The sequence below is a fragment of the Peromyscus maniculatus genome, chromosome 16 (genome assembly GCF_049852395.1).
Source record: "Peromyscus maniculatus bairdii isolate BWxNUB_F1_BW_parent chromosome 16, HU_Pman_BW_mat_3.1, whole genome shotgun sequence".
Classification (NCBI taxonomy): Eukaryota; Metazoa; Chordata; class Mammalia; order Rodentia; family Cricetidae; genus Peromyscus; species Peromyscus maniculatus.
In genome coordinates, this window is record NC_134867.1 from 26,617,021 (window position 1) to 26,641,151 (window position 24,131).

At 37.9% G+C, this 24,131-nt stretch overlaps 1 protein-coding gene across 1 annotated transcript; it reads right to left on the reverse strand.

The window, feature by feature from the left end:
- Positions 1-1,537: 1,537 nt before the first annotated feature.
- On the reverse strand, positions 1,538-22,097 carry Serinc1 (serine incorporator 1). The gene is made up of 10 exons (XM_006981262.4): positions 21,917-22,097; positions 13,296-13,457; positions 10,949-11,118; positions 9,946-10,025; positions 9,571-9,708; positions 8,847-9,016; positions 8,652-8,742; positions 4,686-4,830; positions 4,361-4,591; positions 1,538-3,063 (listed from the first exon to the last, which is right to left on the reverse strand). The coding sequence occupies exons 1-10, from the start codon at positions 21,953-21,955 to the stop codon at positions 2,928-2,930; spliced, it is 1,362 nt and encodes a 453-aa protein (XP_006981324.1). The 5' UTR covers positions 21,956-22,097; the 3' UTR covers positions 1,538-2,927.
- Positions 22,098-24,131: the final 2,034 nt, after the last annotated feature.

Consider the following 24,131-nt stretch of genomic DNA (forward strand, 5'->3'; position numbering starts at 1 on the left):
AGGAGGTCTTTTGCTCCACCCCCTTGGCGTCTCTATAAAAACCCTGGGTCAGAGACAGGGCCCGTTGGAATAGGTTCCAGGCCCTCTCGAGGCTATCCTTTATTTTCTGTTTATCTCCGCAAGATTCTCTGCTATAAATCCTTCTATCTAATATTTCCTGCTGCTCGCACTCAAGAAAACTCTGGGGAACTGTGGGGGTGGTGGGTAAACGCCCCACAGGCCACAGGTTAAAGTTTGGTTTGCAAAAGCAAGCTACAAGTAGTATTTCATAAACAAGCCATTTCCACATTTTGTATTTGTTATACACTAACCCAGATTTTGAGTTGTTACTTATTTCCTTACTACTTGTACACCATGTTTAATCATTTGCACACTGAAAGACATCTATTCTCTAGTTTGGGCTATTAGAACTGCTGTAGTGGCTAGAGAGCCCGGAGTTCAGTTCTCAGCACCAGTCAGGCAGTTCCCAACCACTTGTAACTAGATCCAGAGAATCCAGTGCCATCCACTGGCTTCCAGTCTGTCTTTGTCTCTCTCTCATAAACAATTACCTGCCTAAATACTCTGAATACAGAATTTACAAACAAAATATACCAAAGTCTGGCAGATGCTATAATTGATGTCAAATATTCCCATGTTTATGGTGGTGTTCCCAGGGTACTAAGGAGCAGTGATGGAAACTACAGAAGGTGGGGCCTTGTTGGCATATTCTTGAAGATGATGTAGTCCTGGCCCCTTTTGAGGGGTGAGGAGTCCAGAATCTTGCTCTGCCATGGATTCTCACTGGCATGATACCTTGACAAACTCATAAGTTCTCTCACATATTCCATTATACTGATAGGAAGTTAATGTAGTATAGTAATTCAAGGATAGGGATGTCTTATCAGTACAGTTGTGTACTAGTTAGTGTTTATATCAACAACAAACAGGCTAGAATCATTTGGGAATAGAAAACCTCAAATGATAAAATGTCCCAACTATACTGGCCAGAAGGCAACCCTGCTGGCCATTTTCTTAAACTGTCATTGATGTAGGAGGGCCCAGCCCGTCCTGGAATGATATAAAAGTAGGCAGACAGAGCAAATCATAGGGAGCAAGCCAGTAAGTAAGCAGCACTCCCCCGTGGCCTCTGTATTGGTTCTTCCCCAGTTTGCTTGTGGTCATGGTGTTTTTTTCACAGCAACAGAAAGAAACTCTGCGACCAATTATATTGTTGGACACGCCACAACTTTTAAAACCATGGCTGGTGGAGGACACAAGAGGTGTGCATTTTCAGTTTTCAGAACTAAAATCCATTCTCTAGACTGAACTGGCTCATTTACCGAAGGTTCTTTAGGGGTAATAATACTACTTTACTTTTGAGAACCAAGTTCAGGATTCAACAGACAAAAAAGGGGTAAAATTACTTTCAAAATAATTTGTCAGAGTAAAAGGTGGGTATTTGTTCTCTAGAGCCCCGTCATTTTCACACAGGGAAAAAGAAATCTTTAGTTAAAGCCACCTGAGGTTTTAATGCTAAGGAACCACTACCACACAGTTTCTCTGAATTCACTTTATTTAAGAGACAGAACACAGGCATTCAAAATTGTGAAACACAGTATTAACACAGTAAATTTGGGAAATTAAGAGCAATTGTTATATTCCATGTGCAGAATAAATATTTTTAAGAAGCAAATGTAAACTGAGCTTTACTAGATAACTAATTTACACATAAATAAACATTTTTATCTAAATTAAACGGCATACTGATTTTCAAATTGACTATTTTATCAGTTACATGGCAGTAAATACATTTTAAGCATGTTTAAATGTGTAGTGTAATATAATGTAAGTAGTCTATTCTACAAGTTCCTTATACACCTGGCCTTCATATGTTTGGATAAAAAGCATGCAGAACAGCGGCAATACATATCACAAATTACCATTAATGATTTATGAAATGAATTACTGTATTTTGGATATAAAAATTTTTATGTCAATGTTGGCTAGTTTTGGTAAACTTAGAACTTCTCAACTTTGCCACTAACTAGCTGTTTGAGCTAGTTGAGTCTGTGCTTCTGCTTCATTTTTAAAGTAAGAGCTGGACGGGATCCCAAGTCTCTAACCCAGAGCATAATACTTCACATCCTGTCAGAGGAATCCCAGTTTTGATTTGCAAATGTTTAGTTTCAAAATTTTTCTAACACATGATTTTCATTTCAAAACTTTGTGTAAACGCTAACATCTCTGAAATCCATAATTGTATGTTTGTAAAGAACAAAGTTCATTTTGTTGGTGAAGGCCACCCTGTCTTACATAGAAAGCTAAGATCTTAGATCTCATGATCTAAGTGTATATTCACTTTAAAACCCACTACCAGAGACTTTGCATGAAGGCTCTTGCCTGTTCCGTTGCCTTTCTCCACATCCTATACTGTTTTCCAGTGAACGACCATTCTGTACCTAGTAAGAGAAAATCCTGACAAACCTACAGTGACTTGCATTCTGCAGACAACTAGCTTGTGGCTTATTTACATAATTTTAGAACAACTATTTGCTTTATCTGCTTTGCAGTCCTGTAAGGCAACACACCAAGTATTTCAAAAGGCAGCCATACAGTAATGTTTCTAAAATAGCGTATGGTCTAACACAATTTGAGACCAACTGTCAAGAATGTTTTTTACTTTTAATTTCATATGTACAGAGCAGATGATATGCCTATCAGTGTTCATCTTTCCTAATTTGCCACCTTATTCAAAATTCTCTTTGCAATCCATATCATCAATACACTTAGCAAGAACATGGATAAAATGGCAGAGTAAATCTAATTCATGCAAGAGAAAAAACAGTGAGTTATACAACAACACATAAAACTTTACAAAAATTGGGAATACTGTTAATGTCAAATAAACAATTACCAAAGTAGGACTTTCATGCCAGAGGTCCGATTCAGTCAAAATCACGATTTGTAAGAACAAGTGGTGCCACCAGTGTCCAAACATACAGCACGATGCCAATCCAGCTGGAAGAGATTTTCACCCAGACTGCTGTCCACTGACTCTTCATCTCACGAGAAGGCTCATACCTAAAATTTGAGGAAATGTAGAAGTGACTACTTTGGTGAATGGACTGTGTTACTAAGCCTTCAAACTACTATGCCCCTTCACTCAAGCTTCCTTTGTATGGTTTTGTGATACCAATGTGCAGTAGCTCATCCTGCTGCCATGCCTTCCATACTGACGCATCAGGAAGACTTCCTTTGAGCACAGCGCAGAACTGAGGCAATCTTTCGCATAGTTCTAAAGCACGGATATAATTCTACATGTTATTAAACAGGAGCAGATAAGACCTGAGTAAATAATGTGTGACTATTATGTACAAGACTGGAACAGCTAACACTACTTCCTCCCTCAGATTTGACAGACAGGAAATATGTCCTGAAGTTAGCTGATTTTTGTATGCAAGCAGAAATATAAGTTTTACATTTTTAAAACTAATTTTTAACATTTGGTATTATCTGATAGTAAAAGTTATCAATTACGGAGAGCTACTTACATCTTGGCTTAATAAGATATAGTTTAATATTTTGATTAAAATATACTTTTTAATCATAAAAATATAAATACTAGCCTCAAAAACATCAGGGAAGAATAATATTTTTCTCCATCTTTTGCTCGTATGATAAATATTTTATACACTATTTACAGACATGCATTAAAAATTCCTGAAAATACACTTGTCCAACCATATAGGTCAATGTCAATCTTGTGTAGAATCTTTTGGTAATCATTTTAAACAAAGTCAGTTTAAAAACAAACTACAAATGGTTACTTTTTCCGGAAAGTCTGAATTTTGAAAGGATAAAAAACACGGTTAAGAGAATAATACTAGAAGTAGAATCACACAATGTATTCACATTCAAAAAATTTCAGATATCTTGTATATTAAATTACCATGAATTTCTGTTAAAACATGGTTATATAAAGTTTTTCATTTAAACTTCAAGATTTGGACAACCACATTTGTGCAATTGTTAAGGAAGTAAAATCCGTATTTCCCACTCTCAGAATTCATTTTAACTAAATATTGAACTACATCAGAGGATTAAAAAGTACTTTGAAGCTTGGGAACTGGAGTCTAATCCCAGAACCCCCATTTTTAAAAAGCCAGGTATGGTGTCACTCACTTGTCATTCCACTAGGGAAGGGTGGAAACAGGGTGATCACCAGAGTTTTCTGGCTAGCTAGCTAGTCTATTTGGTCTTCCATCTCTGGCCTTCACACACCAGGTACACATGCACTCAAGTACTTACTGTCACATATTTTACAACAGAGTCGAAAAACCCACCAAAATTACCCAAAGTTAACGTGAGATGTGAGTACCTGTACCAGTTGGTAAGGGTCATCATGATATAAAGCGAAGCCAGGAAAAGCATGAAGTGAAAGAAGGAGTAACTGTAAGTGACGCCATCCCTTTCATTATCTACAGCTCGGTGGACATCATCGCCATCTTCTAGAGATCCTTCACTTCTGGCATTCCCATCTTCTATTAGTGTTGACTCATCACTTGTTAGAGTCAGCTTATTAACCTGACTATTGTTGGAGGTACGGATGCTGCATGAAAAAGAAAAAGAAATGACTTTTAAAAATAAGTAATTCCTTAATCTATATAAATACACTCTGTAAAAGATTTTATAGCCTTTCTTACCTTGAGTAAAACACACACAGTAGGAAGAGAACCAGTCCTATAATCCCTTGGGGATGCCACCACTGCACAGACTGCCCGTCCTTTGGGAGAGGTCTTGTGCTATTGAAGCCAATGATGCTTAGAAGACTTGGGTTGCAGTTTGTTTCTATAAAGTACATTGAGGTCAAATTAAATGTTAGAGCAGTATAAAAAAATTAGGACATTAAGGGGTTTTTCCTGCCTAATTTTATTTTTGAAAACTTAAATTACTTTATTTCCAACCTTATGAGCGCCAAGATATCTTGATCAACAAATGGATACAATTTAGACAACCTACCTAAAGTTAATACATTTAGAAATACAATGCAAACTGGTGTAGCCATTTAATATCTAACAAAATAGACTACAAACCAAAACTACACTACATACTTACTATCAAGGAAAAATTCATCAAGATGACATTTCAATTCTGAACAGCTATGCCCCAAACACCCAAGTCTGTAAAAGAAGCACTACTACAGCTTAAATCACATATTGACCCTCATACACTAACAGTGGGAGACTTCAATACCCCACTCTCACTGATAGATAGATTATCCAGACAAAAACTAAACAGAGAAAACTGGAGCTAACAAACATTACAAACCAAATGAACTTGGTTTTGTGTTTTTTGTTGTTTTTTATTTTTATTTAATTTCATTCATTCATTCATTTTTTGAGACAGGGTTTCTCTGTGTAATTTTGGTGCCTGGATCTTGCTCTGTAGACTAGACTGGCCTTGAACTCACAGAGATCTGCCTGCCTCTGCCTCCCGAGTTCTGAGATTAAAGGCCTGCACCATCACCACCCGGCTACAGATTTTTACACAATACAAAAGCATATACCTTCTCTGCACCTCATGAAACTTTTTCCAAAACTGACCACACAGTTGTACACAAAGCAAGTCTCAAGAGATGTATGAAAATTGCAGTAACTCCCTGCAGCCTCTCAGATCACCATGGATTAAAGATGGCTATCCACAACAGAAACAACAGAAAGCTTACAAACTCAAGGAAACTGAAAAACTCTCTTCTGAATGAAAACTGGGTCAAGACAGAAATAAGTTAAAGACTCTCTAGTAATGAAAATAATACACAGCATACTCAAGTTTATGGGGACACAAAGCGGTGCCAAGAGGAGAGTTCATAGCACTGGGTGCCTATATGAAAAATTGGGGAGATCTCATACTAGCATAGCAACCAACTTAACAGCACACCTGAAACCTCTGGAAGCAAAGTAAGTAGGCACACCCAAGAGTACACAGCAAGAAATGATCAAACTGAGGTCTGAAAGGAAAAAAGGAGGAAGCAAAGAGAACAATAAAAGAATCAATGAGACAGAGTTGGTTCTTTGAGAAAAATCATCAAGATAGACAAACCCTCTAGCTAAAAGACAAGAGAATATCCAAATTAGCAAAATCAGAAATGAAAAGGGGGACATAACAAGAGATACTGATGAAATCTAGATTAATTATAAGGACATACTAAAAACCTGTATTCTACCAAATTGGATAATCTAAAAGAAATTAATTTTCTCCATAGGTACCACTTGCCAAAATTAAATGCAAGATCAGATAAACAATTTAAATAAACCTTAAATCCCTAAGGAAATAAAAGCAGTCATTAAAATGCTCATCTCTTGTAGCCACGTGAGGCTTCTAGTGGTGGGACTGGGTTACATTCAATTGAGTTGTTGGCCAAGTGGGTCCCATGGAAATTCCCAAACAACCCAGGCTGTTGCTAAGACAAAAGGGTTGCTCTCTGCAAACTGATATCAGGACCCCATTGCTGAGGACAACACTCACACAACGTATTGAATACGGACCCCTATGTTGTAGTCTCTTTGGTGTAGGAATGTACTCTGCAAGCTACCTAGCCATAAAACCTTTGACCTACAATGTGTTCTGCTTGCAAAATATGCTAGGGCAATGATAGCACAAAACTTTTGAGCGTGGCCAACCAGTCTGATTTGACTTAAGGCCCACTCCATGAGAAGGAACTCATACCCGACACTGCTTGGTTGACCAAAACCCAGATTAGATAGTCCAGAGACTTTAGGGTAAAACCAAACACTACTGGTCTTAAAAAGGAAATTCAATCCCTCTCCAGACATGTGGAGAGTCTAAATGGAAGGTCGCTATCAAATCCCTCCCCTCAGAGCTCAGGGAGTCCTGCAAAAGCAGAGGTGGAGAGATTGTAGGAGCCAGAGAAGATGGAGGACACCAGGAGAACAAGACCCTCTGAATCAATCAAGGCACACATTAGCTCAGACTGAAGGAGCAAGCACAGGGCCTACAGGGGTTCTGTACCAGGTCCTCTGCATATGTACTATAACTACTAGCTTAGTAGTTTTATGGGACTTCTGACCCTGATAAGGACTGGGTCTCTGACTCTTGTGTCCTTTCTTGGGACTCTTCTCCTGTTGGGTTGCTGTGTCCAACTCTGATATGATAGCTTTTGCTTCATGTTAGATATTTTGTCATGTTTGGTTGTTATCTTTTAGAACCCTGTTCTTTTCTAATGAGAGACAGAAAGAGTGAATCCAGAAAGGAGGGGAGGTGGGGAGGAACTGGGAGGAGTAGAGGGAGGGAAACTATAATCAGGATATATTGTATGAGGAAAAAAATCTATTTACAATAAAAGAAAAAAAATAAAAAGAATCCTACAGTGATCTTAAGGTGATACACTGGACACCTTGGTGGGTTGCAGGAGTTAATCTTGACACCACAGGTCTGCTGTTCTGCTTGTTATTTTTTTTCAACAGAACAAAGGCTAAATCAGAAATTACTCTTGGTATCACTCATAATGCACAACTCTTATTCTTCCCACAGACAGTGGACAAAGAGATTTTTGTTTCAATGAACTCCACTGCATTTACTCTTATAAGCTAGAGAGGAAGGATGCTGTGAAGAAATCCTTCAGTACAACTGTGCCCTTAGCATTGTTGCTTCCAACTAAACAGCTACAGCCTTAAAGCATTGGGCTTATCTATTACTTGAATCCACCGTGTCTATTACCCTCAAAAAGCTCAAGGAGATAAAATCCATCTTGTAAAAAAGAAAAGAAATCAATGCCTTTCCTACCAATTGCTTTGCCATTTTAAAAGGATAAGCATATACTTAAGTGCCCAATATATATATTCACTTTTGATTCCAACAAATCCAAATCTTTAATCTCCACTTTATTAATGAAAACTACCTAAGGCTAACTTCTCAAGCAAATCATTAGTGATATTTTAAAACTACTTATTTTGGAGTGAGGGAAGAGGATTCTCTATACACTAAGATCTCTGTCTCTGTAACAACTGGAAAAGTATTTAATGAGTTTGTAAACAGTATGATTAAAGTCAGAGAAAGTATTTTATACAAATATGATTTTACAGGTAAAAAAAAATTTCTAAAAATAGCAATTTCTTTGTCCTTTCAGGACACACATAATTTTATTTCCCATGGAATTCAGTGTAATGAGTACAGAGATTCGTTACAAAGCCAGTTATCTACTACAAGATAATTATAAAAAATGTGGAAAAGTTATAATTAAATTTACAACTGAGAAAACACTTAAAGCTAGGAATGGTTCATGTTCAGAATTTGAGGCTGCGGCATGAGGAATGAATACCAAGAAGTCATGGTTGGCCTAGACTGCAAAGTGAAACTCTGTCTCAAACAAAACATAAAAATTGAAAATACTTTTTCTTCCTATATACAACTATCTTACACACTGTAAAAAATAAGTATATATGTTTTCATAGGATTTCTTAGAACCGTATCATTTTGTTAGTGAAAGAAGAAACTAAATGAAAAGGAAAACAGTAATACCTTAAAGATGAAGTAATACTATTTACATGCTTTATTCTTCTACCAGTCTAATTAGGTAACTTCCTCCCTTAAAATGAACAGTTCTGAATAAAAAAGTCAATACTGCAAAACTCATTATAAATAAAACATACCTGGTTCATTGGTCATAGCAGACCATGTCAAATACATTGTGTAGACTGTAATTACTGAAGACTGTAACAAGCCAGATCTTGGTTGTGATTCCTACAAACAAAATATTAAGTAATACAAATAAATGTCTGACATTCTGATGTATGAAAATTTAGAAAGTTAAAGGCTTATAAAAATGAGTGCCAGGAAGTACATACTTGGATCTTGGGCAGTATAGACATTACAGAAGCACCAACGCAGAGGAGCATGTTGACACTGATGAATGCCTTATTTTCTGAACAACTGGCTGGGTGAGTGTAGTAGACAAAGAATAAGATGATGGCAACTAAAGACAGCAAATAATTCAGAGCTGTAGCTGATAAGAGGGCTGTGAAAGAAATACAATGGAATTATTAGATTTCATAAAAATATTAGAAATTCAGCCTGGTACTTGTTTTTAAACAAATCTTAGATTTTATGTAACTAACCAATTAACTCAAGCTTCTTCTTAGAATCATACTACTACAGAAATCCCCTTAGGTGTTAGGCAGCCTTTATACTTTCATAAAGTGGTCCTAAGTTTTGTTTTGTTTATTGCTTCTGCTGAATTAAACAACTCTATGTTATTTCTAGTAGTCTTCCCTTTAACATTTTACTTTTAATGTACTGGGAAAGTTGTCTGCAAAAATATATGCTTTAAGCAACAGACTCTGTACATCATTCCAGCTATTCACGGATCTTTTGGTTTCCTTACTAGTCCCCAGATAAGGTGCTAGTTAGGAAGTAAATTAGTAAAGTACTTACTAATGTTCAATAAGTTGCTGATACAGTCACTCTTCATAGGAAATTAGAACACAAAAATCCTAAGGGATTTCCCTGCAAACTCTTCTGTCCTCATTAATGTTCACCATACTGAGGATCCTCTATGAAATAAAAGCTTACCTGCATACCAACACCTTGAGTTCCCTTCTTCCATTTTTTCAACCCATGATTCATTCCAAGAATGGGCAAAATCAATAAGCAAGACTAGTTGTATGAGGATGAAACAAAAGGCACCTGCCATGCCTACATAAAACCACACTGAAAGGAAAAATAATGTATTTTAAGTGAAGGAATGACTGCTTTAGTTTTTATTATTTTTCTTAATAATCTTGATACAAAAAGGGAAAACAAACTTGTATGAAAATTGATTTTGCAACTGGCATAAAAGAAAAACCAAACAGTAAGAGAATGACAACTCCAGGTAGCAATTACTACGACATCCTGTACAACAAACAAACAAAAATATTATCACAGAATTTTTTTTTAAATCCTCACCGGTTGTAAAAGTGCCTTCCGGAATGAAGAAAGCTCCAACAATAATTGCGACTGCTGTAGCAAATTTAAAGAACCAGAATCTAAGACAGAAAGAAATGTATCTTTAATAATAAGCACCCAACAAATAACTCAAACAGTAAATCTTCTTGGAACCACTTAAAGAACAGTTATATTTTACCTAATAGTTTTAAGCATATACTGAAAACAGTAACAACAAAAAACCATTCCACAGGCTATTGTAAGGCTGATCTTAAGAAAGATGTGTCACCAATTCATTTGAGAATACAGGCTTCATTCCCAAGGACTGAATATATAAAGTACAATTTTATTTCACAGATGAATTGCTTTAATTTAATAAATTATGACAAGTGCCTATATTCAAAGCAGCCAATAACTGAAATGGTAATAGCCTGTTATAGAACACTTTTTATTAATGCGATATTACATTCTTATTCCATCTTTGGCATAGCATGTTGACAAATAAGCAATAAAACATACTAAGAAAAATGAGTTTGTAGGAAGAAGTAGATACGATTCAAACATTCAAATAAACTACCAGATGAGATATTCAATATTAAAGGAGACTGACTAAATTAGCACTTTTTTTCTAGGTTGTGAAAACAATCACCTAGAAAAATCAATGCTTGTTGAGGAATAAAGTTTCTTTCGATTTGGCTGCCTTGCAGATCTAGGAAATTTAGAGTTCTATGTAATAGGACAGGTTCACCAGAAGCTAAAAGAAGGGGAATCAACACCTCTTTCTTTAATCACATATACACATCCTCCTTTGAAAATAAGATACATAATCAGAGATGATGCCAATAAATGACTCACTACCACTATTTAATATCCAAAGCAAGGCTTTCTCTAGGAAAATCAACCAGAGTTTTTAAAACTTTTTATGGTCAAGATGACTCTGCTTTGAAATTTCTTTGGGTAAATTCAAAATTGCCAGGAGGAAAAAGGCTCTCTAGACTTTTCTCTCGAGTAATTCAAGGCTTACCCGTTGTGGACCGCAGCTCTAGGATCACTGCTGCTTTTCACTTTGATCATTAGTAAAGAGAGGAGAAGGTAGAACATGGCCAAGCCAAAGCACAAGCGATACACAGCTTTGTAGCCAACCAGAATACTACAAGGAACAACACCTTTCTCATTCTCACAGAACCCAGGAATCTAGGAAAACAAAATGGGCTTATGATCAATATTTCTCATGAACTAAAAGTTCCATGTAAACTGTAATCTGTTTTACAAGCCATACAAATAAATATAATCAAAATAACCCTGCTGCATTTTAATGGGGGTAGGGCCAGGCATGGTGGCACAAGCATTTAATCCCAGCACAGCAGGAGGCAGAAGCAGGCCAGCTGGGGCTACACAGTGAGACTTTGACTTACCAATTAAAAAAAAAAAGTTAAAACTTCCAAATGAGCAAATAATAGATAATAAACTAACAATGGCCATATCTAAGCTGGAAAACTAACAATGGCCATATCTAGGCTGGATGATTATTTTTTTGAGCTGAAGATTTTAAATCTTTAAATATGTATCCGAATGTTACATAAAAACAAAAAATGAACGTTTATAGCATACCATAATTCTAAGTTTTATGAGACATGCATTCTATTGTGAAGTACTGAATTACATATGTAAGATAAGTGGGAAGAAATGAACAAAAGCTTAAAGAATTACATAAAACAGTCATTTCTAAGACTGTAGAGCATTTTTTTTTAAATGGCTTTTTAGGGCCAATGCTATTTAAATCCATTTTGAGTATAAGACCTTTCAGTGCTATTTCTGATCATAGGCAGACTGACTTAACTTGAGCTGACAATACTTCATATTTTAATTCATAATCCTGAGAAACAGCAGTGACCATTTCAGAAAGGTAACTGGGTAGGGTGGAGAGGTGCAGTAATAGAGCCCTCCCCATGCAACACAGGGGAGGCCTTGGCCTTGATCACCACCAACACACACTCACAGACACAAAGTTGCAGTGAAATCGGGATGCAAAAAAAAGAGCTTCTATGAGTTAAGTGTCAGTATTATTGAAAACTACATATATTATAAGAATAAACTATTCCTCCCACCCTAGTCCCAGTACTCCAATGAAGTCCTGACCTTCTTTAACCCTTGGTGCACTGACAGTCTTTCGACAAGTCTGTCTAAATCCTGTATACTTGGGGTTTTTCTCTCCGCTTCCTCTTTGTCAACTCCCTGAAGAGCAGTTGATGAGGTTCTAGCAGCACTAACCCTGAATGGCTTTCTACAGCATTGCTGCCAGGATTTCTATTTCCAGCTCTCAAAACATATACTCACTCTGATCTGAACTAATGGTTTCTAATTCCTCACAGGTGAACAGTGTTGGGCCTCTATATCATCTGCCCAAAATTCATCTATTTAAAATTAATTAGCTATATGCATATGCCATAGTATACTTTTGGAGATTAGATGGAACTCAGGGGAATTAGTGGGTTTTCTCTTTCCATCATGTGGATTCCTGGGATGGAACTCAGTTCACTGAGCTTGGTAGCAAATACATTTTGCCACAGCCACCGGGCCATCTAACTGGCCCTGATATTCCTATCTTGTAACTCTGATCCCTAATAGAACAAGATTAGGAAGGGGACAATAATGAGGCCATCAAGTTCATCCTTCATTAAAAGATTTGTGTCTTTATATGAAAAGGCATGACACAGCCTGCTACTTCTCTCCTTATGACATGAAAATGCACAACAGTCAACTGCAAACAAAAGATCCTCACTGGAACCAAACTTTCTTGGCACCCTCATTTCAAATCTCTCACATCCAAACACGTAAGAAAGAAATTTCTGTTAAACCACATTTTTGTAGTATTTTAGCAGCCTAAACTACATACACACAAGTATATGACAGCTTCAAGTGAACATGTTACAGACTATATATTCCCTTCTGTTCCCATTAGCCAACTCACTGAAGAAAAAAAGGAAAATGACTGTATTTTCATTTTTTTTAAAGATTTATTTTTTGATTATGTGTCTGCATGTGCACATGACTACTGGTACCCACAGAGACCAGAAGAGGACCATCAGACCTCTGGGAGACCACAGCATGTGGTGTGTCTGCAGTAATTGAATCTACCATCTAGTTCTGGTGGGAAGCAAACAACCACAGAAACAGCCAAAGAACGTTTTCTGTGCTGCCATCACAGAACTGAACAAGCTACTTCATATTGTCTTCCCTAAAAGAATATGACCTACTAAAACTAGGATTACATATTACTGTATTTTTAATATTACTTTCTTTTTAGTACCCAAAGTTATTAATGTATATGCTACAATTTCAGTTCATCCAGAGTAAAACGAAAGACTGACCTTATTCAGTTGTTCTTCCATCCCTGGTATTAACATTACACACGCTACACACACTCCAACAAGCAAGAAAAGTGCATAGATCAATCTAGTCACGGTCGAGTTGTTTCCACTGGGGCAGCAGCGGCACAGCAAGCATGGGGCGCTTCCACACAGACATGGTATCTGGGGAAAACAGTAAAGGTCAGCACAGTTCACGTGGTTCCACAAAAAGGTACATTCTATTTGTTGAAAGGTTGATAAACAGTGACATTCATTTAAAAAAAAGACTAAAATATCTGGTTCACATACATTACCTAATGTTCTAAAACCTAGAGGCAGAGATGGAGCAAGGACTAACAACACACAGCCCTTGTCCTGCACACCGAGTAAAACGAGGCAAATAACAAGAGCGACCGAGATCTAGCTAAGAAATGGAATATTTATAAACAGCACAGACACTAAGCTCACCTCAGCCCCTGCCTCCCAGATAAGAAGAGTACAGCCCTAAAATTCTGGGAATTCTCAACCCAAGAAGATGGAGGCAACAGAGCGGGGTAGGGAAATATCATCCACCACAACACCAAAGTAAATCGGTGTTCTTATTTTTTCCTTTTCAACCTTTCTGTTTATAGCTACAAAACTATAAGAACAGGCTTTAAAAAAAAAAAAAAGGGCTAAGTGAACAACTGGTTAACAACTAGCTAACTAGCTAACTTTCTCTAATGAACTCTATGCTAAACTAGGAAATGAATAGGCTTTTGACCAGGAGAGCTTAAGATGTATAGGCATTAACAAGAAATATCTCAAAAGACAAAGTTTATTTTAAGTATTCTCACAAGGACTGGAGCCATAACCTGGACTGAACTCCGTCAGTCAGACTTCAGGTTGGATGAACCAGGGTATTCGAAGGGAAAGGAATCAGACATTCCAGTCAAATCGTGTTGTAGTAAACACATTACTATAGCCAATATAACTGTTAAGATGTACACAAAGATGTTTTACATTATGCTTCAGGAACAGAAAAAGATGGCACAGTGATTATGCATGCACTTGGAAAATTAAAAATAAAGAATTCTATGACTACAAGATAAGAAACAAGACATTTTGAATAAAAATAACTGAATGAGAAGGAAATATACTGCCAGTATATTTTATCTGAGCTATAGAAACAAGAGAGAGAACACACTAGCTCAGCAATGAAATGAGAAAATAGCAGATCACAGGGATATTGAAAATAAGAACGGGAAGAAACAAAAGAACTCACCAGCATGCTATCCAGGAACAAAAAGATGCAGCTGAGAATGAAATTATGAATGGTGAATAGTACTTGAGATAATTACCTAAATGCAGGCTGAGATGAAGTAACAGTGATCAGACTTATCTTTGCTTTAGCAACGGGAAAAAAATCAAGTATTTCGAACACATTATGAACTAATAAAACTGGAAAGAAGAAATACAAGGTAGTAATTTTAGAAAGGAGATGATGTAAACCATAGAATCTGCCCATCTTTCTAACTGGGAGAATGGATCAGCACAACAGTCCACCTGCTAAGACAGAGTAAGGAATTCAGGGAAGTGAAAGCAGCTAGCACTCCTAGGGCAGGATTCCACAGTGGAAGCAATGGGACAAGCAAGCTAGCTCTATCTGCTGGGCACAGTCACATTCACCTGAACAAATTACTCAAGGAGGCTGTGGGTGTTGGGTAGAGAAACACTAACTACTACTGGAATTTCTGAGCACTAAATAGGCTGTACTCATTTTATTTATTTTTTTTTAAAAAAGCAAGCATCAAGGACATAAAAATCTCTTAAATAATAACCTAGATGCCCGTCAACTGAAGAATGGATTAAGAAAATGTGGTACATATACACAATGGAGTACTATTCAGCAGAGAAAAACAATGACAGCATGAAATTTGCAGGCAAATGGATGGAACTAGAAAAAAATCATCCTGAGTGAGGTAACCCAAACCCAGAAGGACAAACATGGTATGTACTCACTCATAAGTGGATTCTAGATATAAAGTAAAGAACAAATCAGACTACAACCCACAGAACCATGGAGGCTATATATATAGCATGGGGGACCCTAGGATGACTATGGCTTAAAGTAAGTTTTGGTTTTACTGAATTACTGAGCAAACCTCAATGAAACATTTCACTATTAAGATAAGAATTTATACTATATCAAGCTGATAACAGAATAATTAATTAATTAATTAATTTAAAAAAATAAAAAAGAAAAAATTTAAACTATTAAAAAAACCCAAACAAACTTATTTTGCTAAAGTAAAAAGGGGGAACTAGGGACTCTTCATTCCTCTCCACATTCTATTCTTTCCCTTGTTTTATATATTTTAAATTTATTATCGGTGGATTCTGCTGGAGTATCCGTTGCAGATAAGCACTGGAGGGCTCCTATTGCAAATCACCCTCTGGAGTGATGGAAGGATCTTTCTACTGGTACCTGGAAGAGACCCGATCTGGTATTGGTGTGTGCCCAGGGTTCTGTTTATGTCTTTCCTCAGGACAATGAGGTTCCTCTTTGGATTACTCAGTGCTGAGTGCACCCTGTGGCTACTGCTGAAGCCCAACATGGCAGAGACCTATTGGGCCTTTGTGATAAACTCTCCCCTTCTGATGCCAATGGGGATTGAGAGCCCAATATGGCCAACTTTGGCAAGCATTAACGTAAGCCTAGGAACTGTAACCATGCGGTTGGATTCTCCAGAAGGTAATGTATGGTAACTGCTTTTTCAAGTATGTTTGAGAACGTGTCACCCAGACACCTTGGAGATTGAGGATAACCCTGAAGGTCACTGACTTCTATTTGTTAACAGCTGCATGCCAGCTAAGCCTTTTCATTTTCAAAATCCTCTTCAAGCTGGTATAATACACACTTTTCAGGAGTGGCTCTGTGCAACATTTATTGGCCTCCTGAAATTCATTCAGCCCCCTTTGAAGATACCTTAAAATTTATCAGCCTAGCCGGGTGTTGGAGGCATACACCTTTAATCCCAGCACTTAGGAGGCAGAGGCAGGCAGATCTCTATGAGTTTGAGGCCAGCCTGGGCTACCAAGTGAGCTCCAGAAAAAGTGCAAAGCTACACAGAGAAACCCTGTCTCAAAAAACCAAAATCAGCCTAAATGTAGCCATTATAAGACCATTAGTTATGCTCCTTGTGAGCTGCCTGTTTTTTCTTTATGGTTCTTAGCTGTTCTTTTGCAGAGCTGCCTGATTAAGTCGTGCTGGGATCAAGAAAAATGGACCTTGGCGGTTCGTGTTCCTGGAGTTGTATCCATGTCAGTGGATGCCCACCCACTCCAGAAGAGAATTTCACATTACTGCTGCTGCTGCTGCTGCTGCTGCTGCTGTTATAGCAGAGGCGGCCACCACTGCTACTGTTTCTGGAATTACCATTTCATAATTGCTTACTACAGCTAGTACAGTGGAGACCCTGGCAGCAAAAGTAGCTACCACAGTTAATTAATCTTTCATTCTATTGGGCATGATAAATTTAATTCACTAGTTATATACATTTCAATTGGCTTTTAAAACTATAAATTTGTCAACTCAAGTTCCATTTGCCTTTGGGATACCATCTTACAAGGACTCCAATTTACAGTAAGACTCGTTAAGGAAGGGAATGGCTCAGTTGCCTTTAGCCTACTGGCTATGGGTGGGTTAGGACTTCTGTTGGTCTTTTCTGTGTCGAACTCACAGATTGCAAGCCCAGCGCCACTTTGAGATCTTTGGCAGCAGTTAGCTCTGCAGCTCACACACAATTGGGCCTGTATGATAATGAGTATTTAGAGATGGGTTATGCCTGGGGGGTGCTCACCAACCTAAGACAGAGTTGGCCTGTGTGGCCTGGGCAGGCGTCTGATGGGTAAGGTGACCTGCTAACATCCCATGCAACCTAAGTCACAAGCTCATTTATTAGTAAAAGGGGGACCTGTAGGGCCCTGGCCCCCATTTTGGATAACTGTTGCCTTGCTTGCTGACCTTGTCCTTGGTATCCTCCCTATGCTAATTCCCTCCTGGGTTTCACCTGTATCCTGCATAATGGGCATTAACAGCTTAGATGCAAGATTGTAAAACATCTGTAGCGAACTTCTGCCCTCCAGGGTCCTTTCATTGTGCTGTAAGCCTGTATTCAAGACCTCCTCCCTCCTTCAATAAACGGCATTCAACATAAAAAAAAAAAAAAAAAAAAAAAACACCCCCCCCCCCAAAAAAAAAGAAAAAGAAAAACCAAAGAAACAAACAACAACAAAACACAAAAAACTAACTGGTTTCTCCTATGTCCACCGATATTTATATTTACACAGTTTTCCTCCCCCTTTTCTTTGTCCTGTTTCTTTAAATCTTCTTCCCACCTACATGTAAAACAATGAGGAATAAAAGATTTGTGATAAACTAAAAAAAAAAAAAAAACAAAAAAAAACTCTTAAGTAATTCACCTATGTCCAAGAAAAAAACCCAAAAATAGTTTTTAACATGGAAGTAAATCCAGCCTTCATCAAGGTAAAATGTATACCTGACATCTAACAGTAAACTGGAAGACATGCAGAAGAGCAGGCAAATAAAATCCACAAGGACCAAGTAGTCAAAAACTCATCTGGGAAGGGGAACATTTATAGAGGACTTTTAATACGATTGTTAAGGACACTTCACATACTCAAGATGGTTGAGGGAAACTCAAACACGGGAAGGAGAGATATGGAAGATAATTTTAAAAAACCCTATTAAATATTTGGAGAAAAAAGGTATGTCAGCTCAATACCAATAAACAGAAAAGACTAATGAACTGACTGAAGCCACGGCAACAGAAATGACCCAACATAAAAAAGATGTTTCAAGAGGGGGAATCGGTGCATTATGACACAACTTCAAGCCATTAATGTGAGTGAAATTAAGAGTCCCTGAAGGACTGAAGAAAAGGGAGAACTCCTGCAGAAATAATTACCAAATTTCCCTCAATTCAATAAAAACTACACATTCACATATCCAAGTTGAATAAAACCTCAGCAAAATAAACACGATAAAAATTATACTAAGTAACACCATAATAGATTGCTTAAAAATAGTAATAACCAGAAAAATCTTAAAACCAGGCAAAAATAATGTAAATAAAGGCATATTTATATAGAGGAAAAAAGACAAAAATAACATTGGTGGTAAGAAATAGTTCCAGACAAAAGTCAGTACTGAAAGAGAGAAAAAAAAAAAAAACAAACTTTAATTTTGTAGTCAGTGATAATAGTTTCAAGAATTAAAGCAAAAGATGGACTTTTTTAGGAACAAAAATGGAAGGAAACCAAATCTAAAAGATGCAAACTATCAGAGATATTGAATATATATTCTTACTGAAGACATGGACATGAATTACTAGTACCAATCTAAAGATGCTATAAGAAAAACAATAGATTAATATCATCCTGGACATAAACATAAAAATTAATAACTAAATTTTAGCACATCAAGTAGAAATATAAAAGGAATAAAATATTGTTACCAAGTTAAGTTTTAGTGTGGGGCAAAAATATGGCTCAACCAATTTAATTCACTGTATTAACAAACTAAGGAAAAACCTCAACCTGGTCATCTCAATACATGCAGAAAAGCTACATGATGAAATTCAATACCCTCAGCCTATGAGTTGGAATAGAGTATCCTAGGCTTGAAAAAAGGAATTTACAAAATAGCTATCATTCTCATCTACATTTAAATCAAAAGCATTTTTTTCTGCCATCTAAAACAAGGCAAACATGGGTGTTTACATTTACATTGAGGATCTTAGCCAACACAGGAGACAGGAATAAAAGATGTAAAACTCAAAGGGAAAGACGTAACTGAAGAGAAGAAAACAAGGCCCCTGGTAGACAAATGGGCACCAAGTAGAGCTGACAAGGTACTATCTACAAAAAATCATGCTTTATATGCAGAATAGACACTTTACTACACTTGGCTCCCCAAATATAGGTATCCTTTGCAGACAGGAAGCTGCAAGTTTTCTCCAGTGCACCAACAGCCTCAGATGAGCTTTCTGCTGGAAATGGCAATACTAGATCATTTCATAAAGCTGACAAGTCCCACCAAACTGTTCTATGTCCCACCGCAACCAGGAATAATTTCTACACACACCCCAAAAGAAAAAAAAAAGAAAGAAAGAAAAGGTCATTGAACTACAATGGCAGGAAATTGGTATCTGGTCATTCCCACTTACTTCTTCTTAATTATTTAACTACATTAACTAATTTGGGTCAAGAATTGATTATGACTGTTTACAAGGTCTAATTATAAAAAACAATCCTATTCAAAACACTAATGCTGACCTCAGCTTAGAGAAAGGTATGTTAACTAGTAGCTGATAATATTTGTAGATCTATGATTGGATAATAGGTCCAGAGATCCTTACCTGTAATTTTTCTTTCATACTTTTTTTAAGTTCAGTAACAATATTCTGTAATTCTTTTATGAACAAGAAGGGAAGAATTACTAAATTTGAGGTCTGCAAAAATTGTTCAATAGCAAGCCTTTAATTTAATTTCACATAATTTAATGATTTCAATGTTAGAAATATTTGAATAAAATTTTATTTTATCAAAAGCTTTCAAGTAAATGAACATATTAACTTGGAAATGTGAAAAAGATACTGTGTCATAAGGCAAATTCTACTTACAGATATATACTGAAACTCAATAATTAAAATAGAGACAAGCATACAGAACAAAAGGGATGATTCAAATTATACACGATGAATCCTCAGCTCAGTCATCAGGAAGCAGAATCAGGGTGAACAACGTGACCACTTAGCTCCTGTCAGATTTAACCCTGCATATTGTTAATACCTTTTCAGTATGCTAATAAAAGATGATGGCAAGGCAGTGTCAGTTTTCTCAAAGGCATTCTTTTAGTGGACAAAAGTGGCAATCTAAGTTGTAGAAATACTAACGTAATTTATCCAATGTGTTCTCCAAAGCTATACTGACTTAAAATACACATATACAAAAAATTGCTTAAAACTTTAAGGAAAAGTTTCATAATAACTATAATTTTTTTTGTTTGTTTTTTGTTTTTTTTTTGTTTTTCGAGACAGGGTTTCTCTGTGTAGCTTTGGAACTCACTCTGTAGTCCAGGCCAGCCTCAAACTCAGAGATCCACCTGCCTCTGCCTCCGGGCAGAGATTAAAGGCGTGCGCCACCACCGCCCAGCTCTATTTATAATTCTTATATGTATGCATGTGTGTCTGTGTGGTAGAAAGTTCCCAGTGGGGAGACAAGGTCAGAGCAGACAAGGAAATCAGATTCCCTGGAGCTGGAGTTACAGGCAGTTGTGAACAGCCGGAGGAGGGTGCTGAGAACCAAACTCCATTATCCAGCAGAAGCAACGGGCACTAACTAAATCATCTTCTTACGCCCTTATTTACTAATTTTTGTTTTTTTGTTTTGTTTTGTTGTTTTTGCCTTTTGATACAGGTTTTCTCTGTGTAGCCCTGGCTGTCCTGGAGCTCACCTTATAGACCGGCGCTAGCCTCAATCTCAACAGAGATCCGCCTGTCTCTGCCTCCCCGAGTGCTGGGATTAAAGGCATGCACCCCGACCGCCCGGCTTCTTTATTAATTTTTACTGCACTAAATTCTGCCTTCTGTATAGGTGGTTCGACAGACTCCATTAGACTCTCTTAATTTATATGGTCAAGTTCTAAAATGCGACTGCAAATAGAAATACAAGAGAATAGCTTGTAGGTGCAAGAACTTCCACATAGTACTTGATAAAAATTAAGCATTTATAATTCACGTTATACCAAAGCGTATTTTAAGAGACGAAGCATGTAAATTGGCCAGTACGTTCGTTAATGTACATGCAATGGAACCATTTGGTTAGTCAGAAAACTGTTTAGGGTTAATCTTAGAAATCACAGGTTTGAATCCATAAAACCTCGCCCAAAGCAATGAAGCTCGTTATTATAAACTGCCTCGCCAATGTTTTGTCTATTGGGGAATGGGGTTGTCTGTGCCCTCTGGGTTATGAGATCCTGCCATTATACTAAGGATGGTTGTACTGCCTAACGAAACGCAGCATACCCTTACAAAGCATCGACTTTCAGATTGCACGCCCATGTCTTACGTCAAAAAAAAAAAAAAATGAGTACCACGAAACCGAAGAGCTTTTCTAGAAGCAGACATTTGGAAGTATGAGGGCTCACGCCACTAAAGATGAAGAAGGTACTAAGAGGGATTATTTTTATTTCAAAAACGAGACGACTACCTTCGACACCGCTGTCAAACCTGTTCCAAATAACGGGGCCCCGATGCCCCCGGAGGCTGCGCGTCAGAACAAAAGAGGCCTCCGGGAATGACAGTGCCGCAGTGCGAGGTCGCCCGGGGCACCAAGGGACAGAAAGGGACGACGTGCCCACCGGAGGAGGGAGCTGGACCAGCGACGGCCGAGGCTGACACCGCAGGGAACTCCCAAAGGGGAGCAGCCAGCAGCGGCTCGGGCGGCTCCCGGGCCCTCCGGGCCTCGCCCTCCTCCCTAGGCTCCAGCCCCGAAGCGGAGCCGCACAGACCGGGGGAAAGGACGGAAGAGCCGGCCCGCACCCGCCCGCACCCGCCGCCAACCCCAGGCCGCCTCACCCAGCTCGCCACGGAGCACAGCCCCAGCACGCTCCCCATCGCCTCCGCGTCCCGGGACCCAGCGTCTGCCGACAAGATGGAGACAGCTCCGCGCCTGCTTTTTCTGGGCTTATTTACTGTCTGGCAGCCACTTCCGGCGCAGTACGCACCCGCCCCTCGGCCTGCGTGGCGTCACTTCCTCTCAGGCGAGGGCGGAGGGACGGCGGCGCGCGCGCGCGTTCGTAGTGCGCGTGCGCCTCGCGGGGAGGCTGGGCTGTCTCATTAATGGTGCGTCCAGGCGGCTCGCCTGGAACTAGGTTTCTGGCTTTGCCGACTGAGCCTGCTTAGCCAAGGAAATTAGACTGTGCTGGGGAAGACCCTTGCTTACCATCTACCTGAATTTGCACGCTAGCAGAGCTCAGCCCTGTTCTCTTTCTGCTTTTTGAGAGATCTGGGTCCTCTGGGGATTTAGCCATTTCATTTCCACTAAACGTCCCCTGTCATCTAGTTTTGTGGTCCCCTTTTATTTTCTGTTTACATACGCAGATAATGCCTGCAGCCGCTGTGTGGAACCAGTTTTGCTGGTGTATACATATCCATATCCCCACCCCATCCCCAAATATGATGCTTTCTCTCAGATCTTCTGTTTACTCTCGAAGCACATTTTAATTTCTTTTCCTAGTAAGATTTTATATGGTTTGTGCCTGGAAAATATTTTAATCAGTTAAGACCTTTACTATAGTACAGTAGTTTTACTGACAGCTTTCCAGATGTAAAATTAGCATCCTCATTTTGATGACCTATGCATGATTGAGATGTGTCCTAGGAGAGTGTTGGTTCTTACTTTTTTGTAATTGGCCCTTGAAAATATTCTGTAAGAAGAGTTTGACACACGGAAAGAACTTTAGTTTGAAATAGCCAATACTATAAATATTTTTAAAAAAAGAAAATGTCTCATAAGATTGGCAAAAAAAAATTGCATAGGTCTCAGTCATGTCTTAATTTACATGAGAGCACTCCTCACATGTATCCAATAATAGGGTGATACGTTAATTACAAAGATCATGACTTCTATGCACAAGTTTGTGCTGTACAATTGCTGGGAAGATATTTTTGAGAATCTGCAATTATTTGGGACTAAGAGAGAGGAGAGGTGGCAGAGAAGAGAGGGGTGGCATAAGAATATTTTTTCAAGAAAAAAACTCCACACAAAAAAATGATTTATATAGATGCCTACTAGTTACTTACATGAGCCATATCAAAGAGGAGATAATGTGTTACTCAAAAACTAAACATCTTCAAAATATAAAATATTTTAGAAGCATCAATAGGTGAAAAATATCATGACCATTAATGCTTTCTGTCCTCAAGAAATAAAACATTGTAAATTGTATTCATTCCCCTCTCTATTGTGAAAAATGAAGATGTGAGCAGATGTTAGGGACAGCCAGCAATCCATGCTGGGACAGTTTCAGTTTGCTGGCTTCACACTGCAAAAGGCTCTTAAAATTAGGTTTCTCAATTCACTCTGTCTCCACAGATGTTTGTGTTTGCCCTGCTATTGGTTAATATAGGAGTTTATCACATTTAATTTGGAAAAAGTGAAACTCTTCATGTTACCTTGATCACTGATAATGCTGAAAACTTTTCTGTGATTATTGAACATTGATATCTTATCTTCTAGATAAGGTTCTCTTTCAAGTCTTTACAAAATTTACAGTTGGACTACCCACTTATTTTTATTGATTTTTGGATGGCCTTTTATAGTTGTGAATATGAATCTTTTAGAAAAATATAGAGCGAGAAATTGTCATTCCTTGGTCTGGGCTTATTTTTCTAATTTGTAAAGTATTATACTCCAGTGACTACTGTGATGTAACTTTAAAGTTATTTTTAAGTGTCAGAGTTAACAAATTTGTCCTTTGAGTTACATAACTTGACTTATTGTTAAAAACTTCTTTCAAATCCTGAAATTTAAAAGAGATTCTCCTCTGTATATTTCCTTGAATTTCTAAGTCTTGAATTTTGGTTGGTTCACTTAGATTTTTAACCCATCCATATATGATATAAGATAGAAGTTCAACCAGTAATATGCTGGTAACCTCCAGAAGGTGGGAAGGCCTTGGTATATAGCATGTACTGATTTCCATTGTACAAATCTCTCACTGGATGAGTTCCAGGTGCCAGTGGTTTACCAGTATACTTTTGAAATTCTTGACTATTTATCACGTGGTGG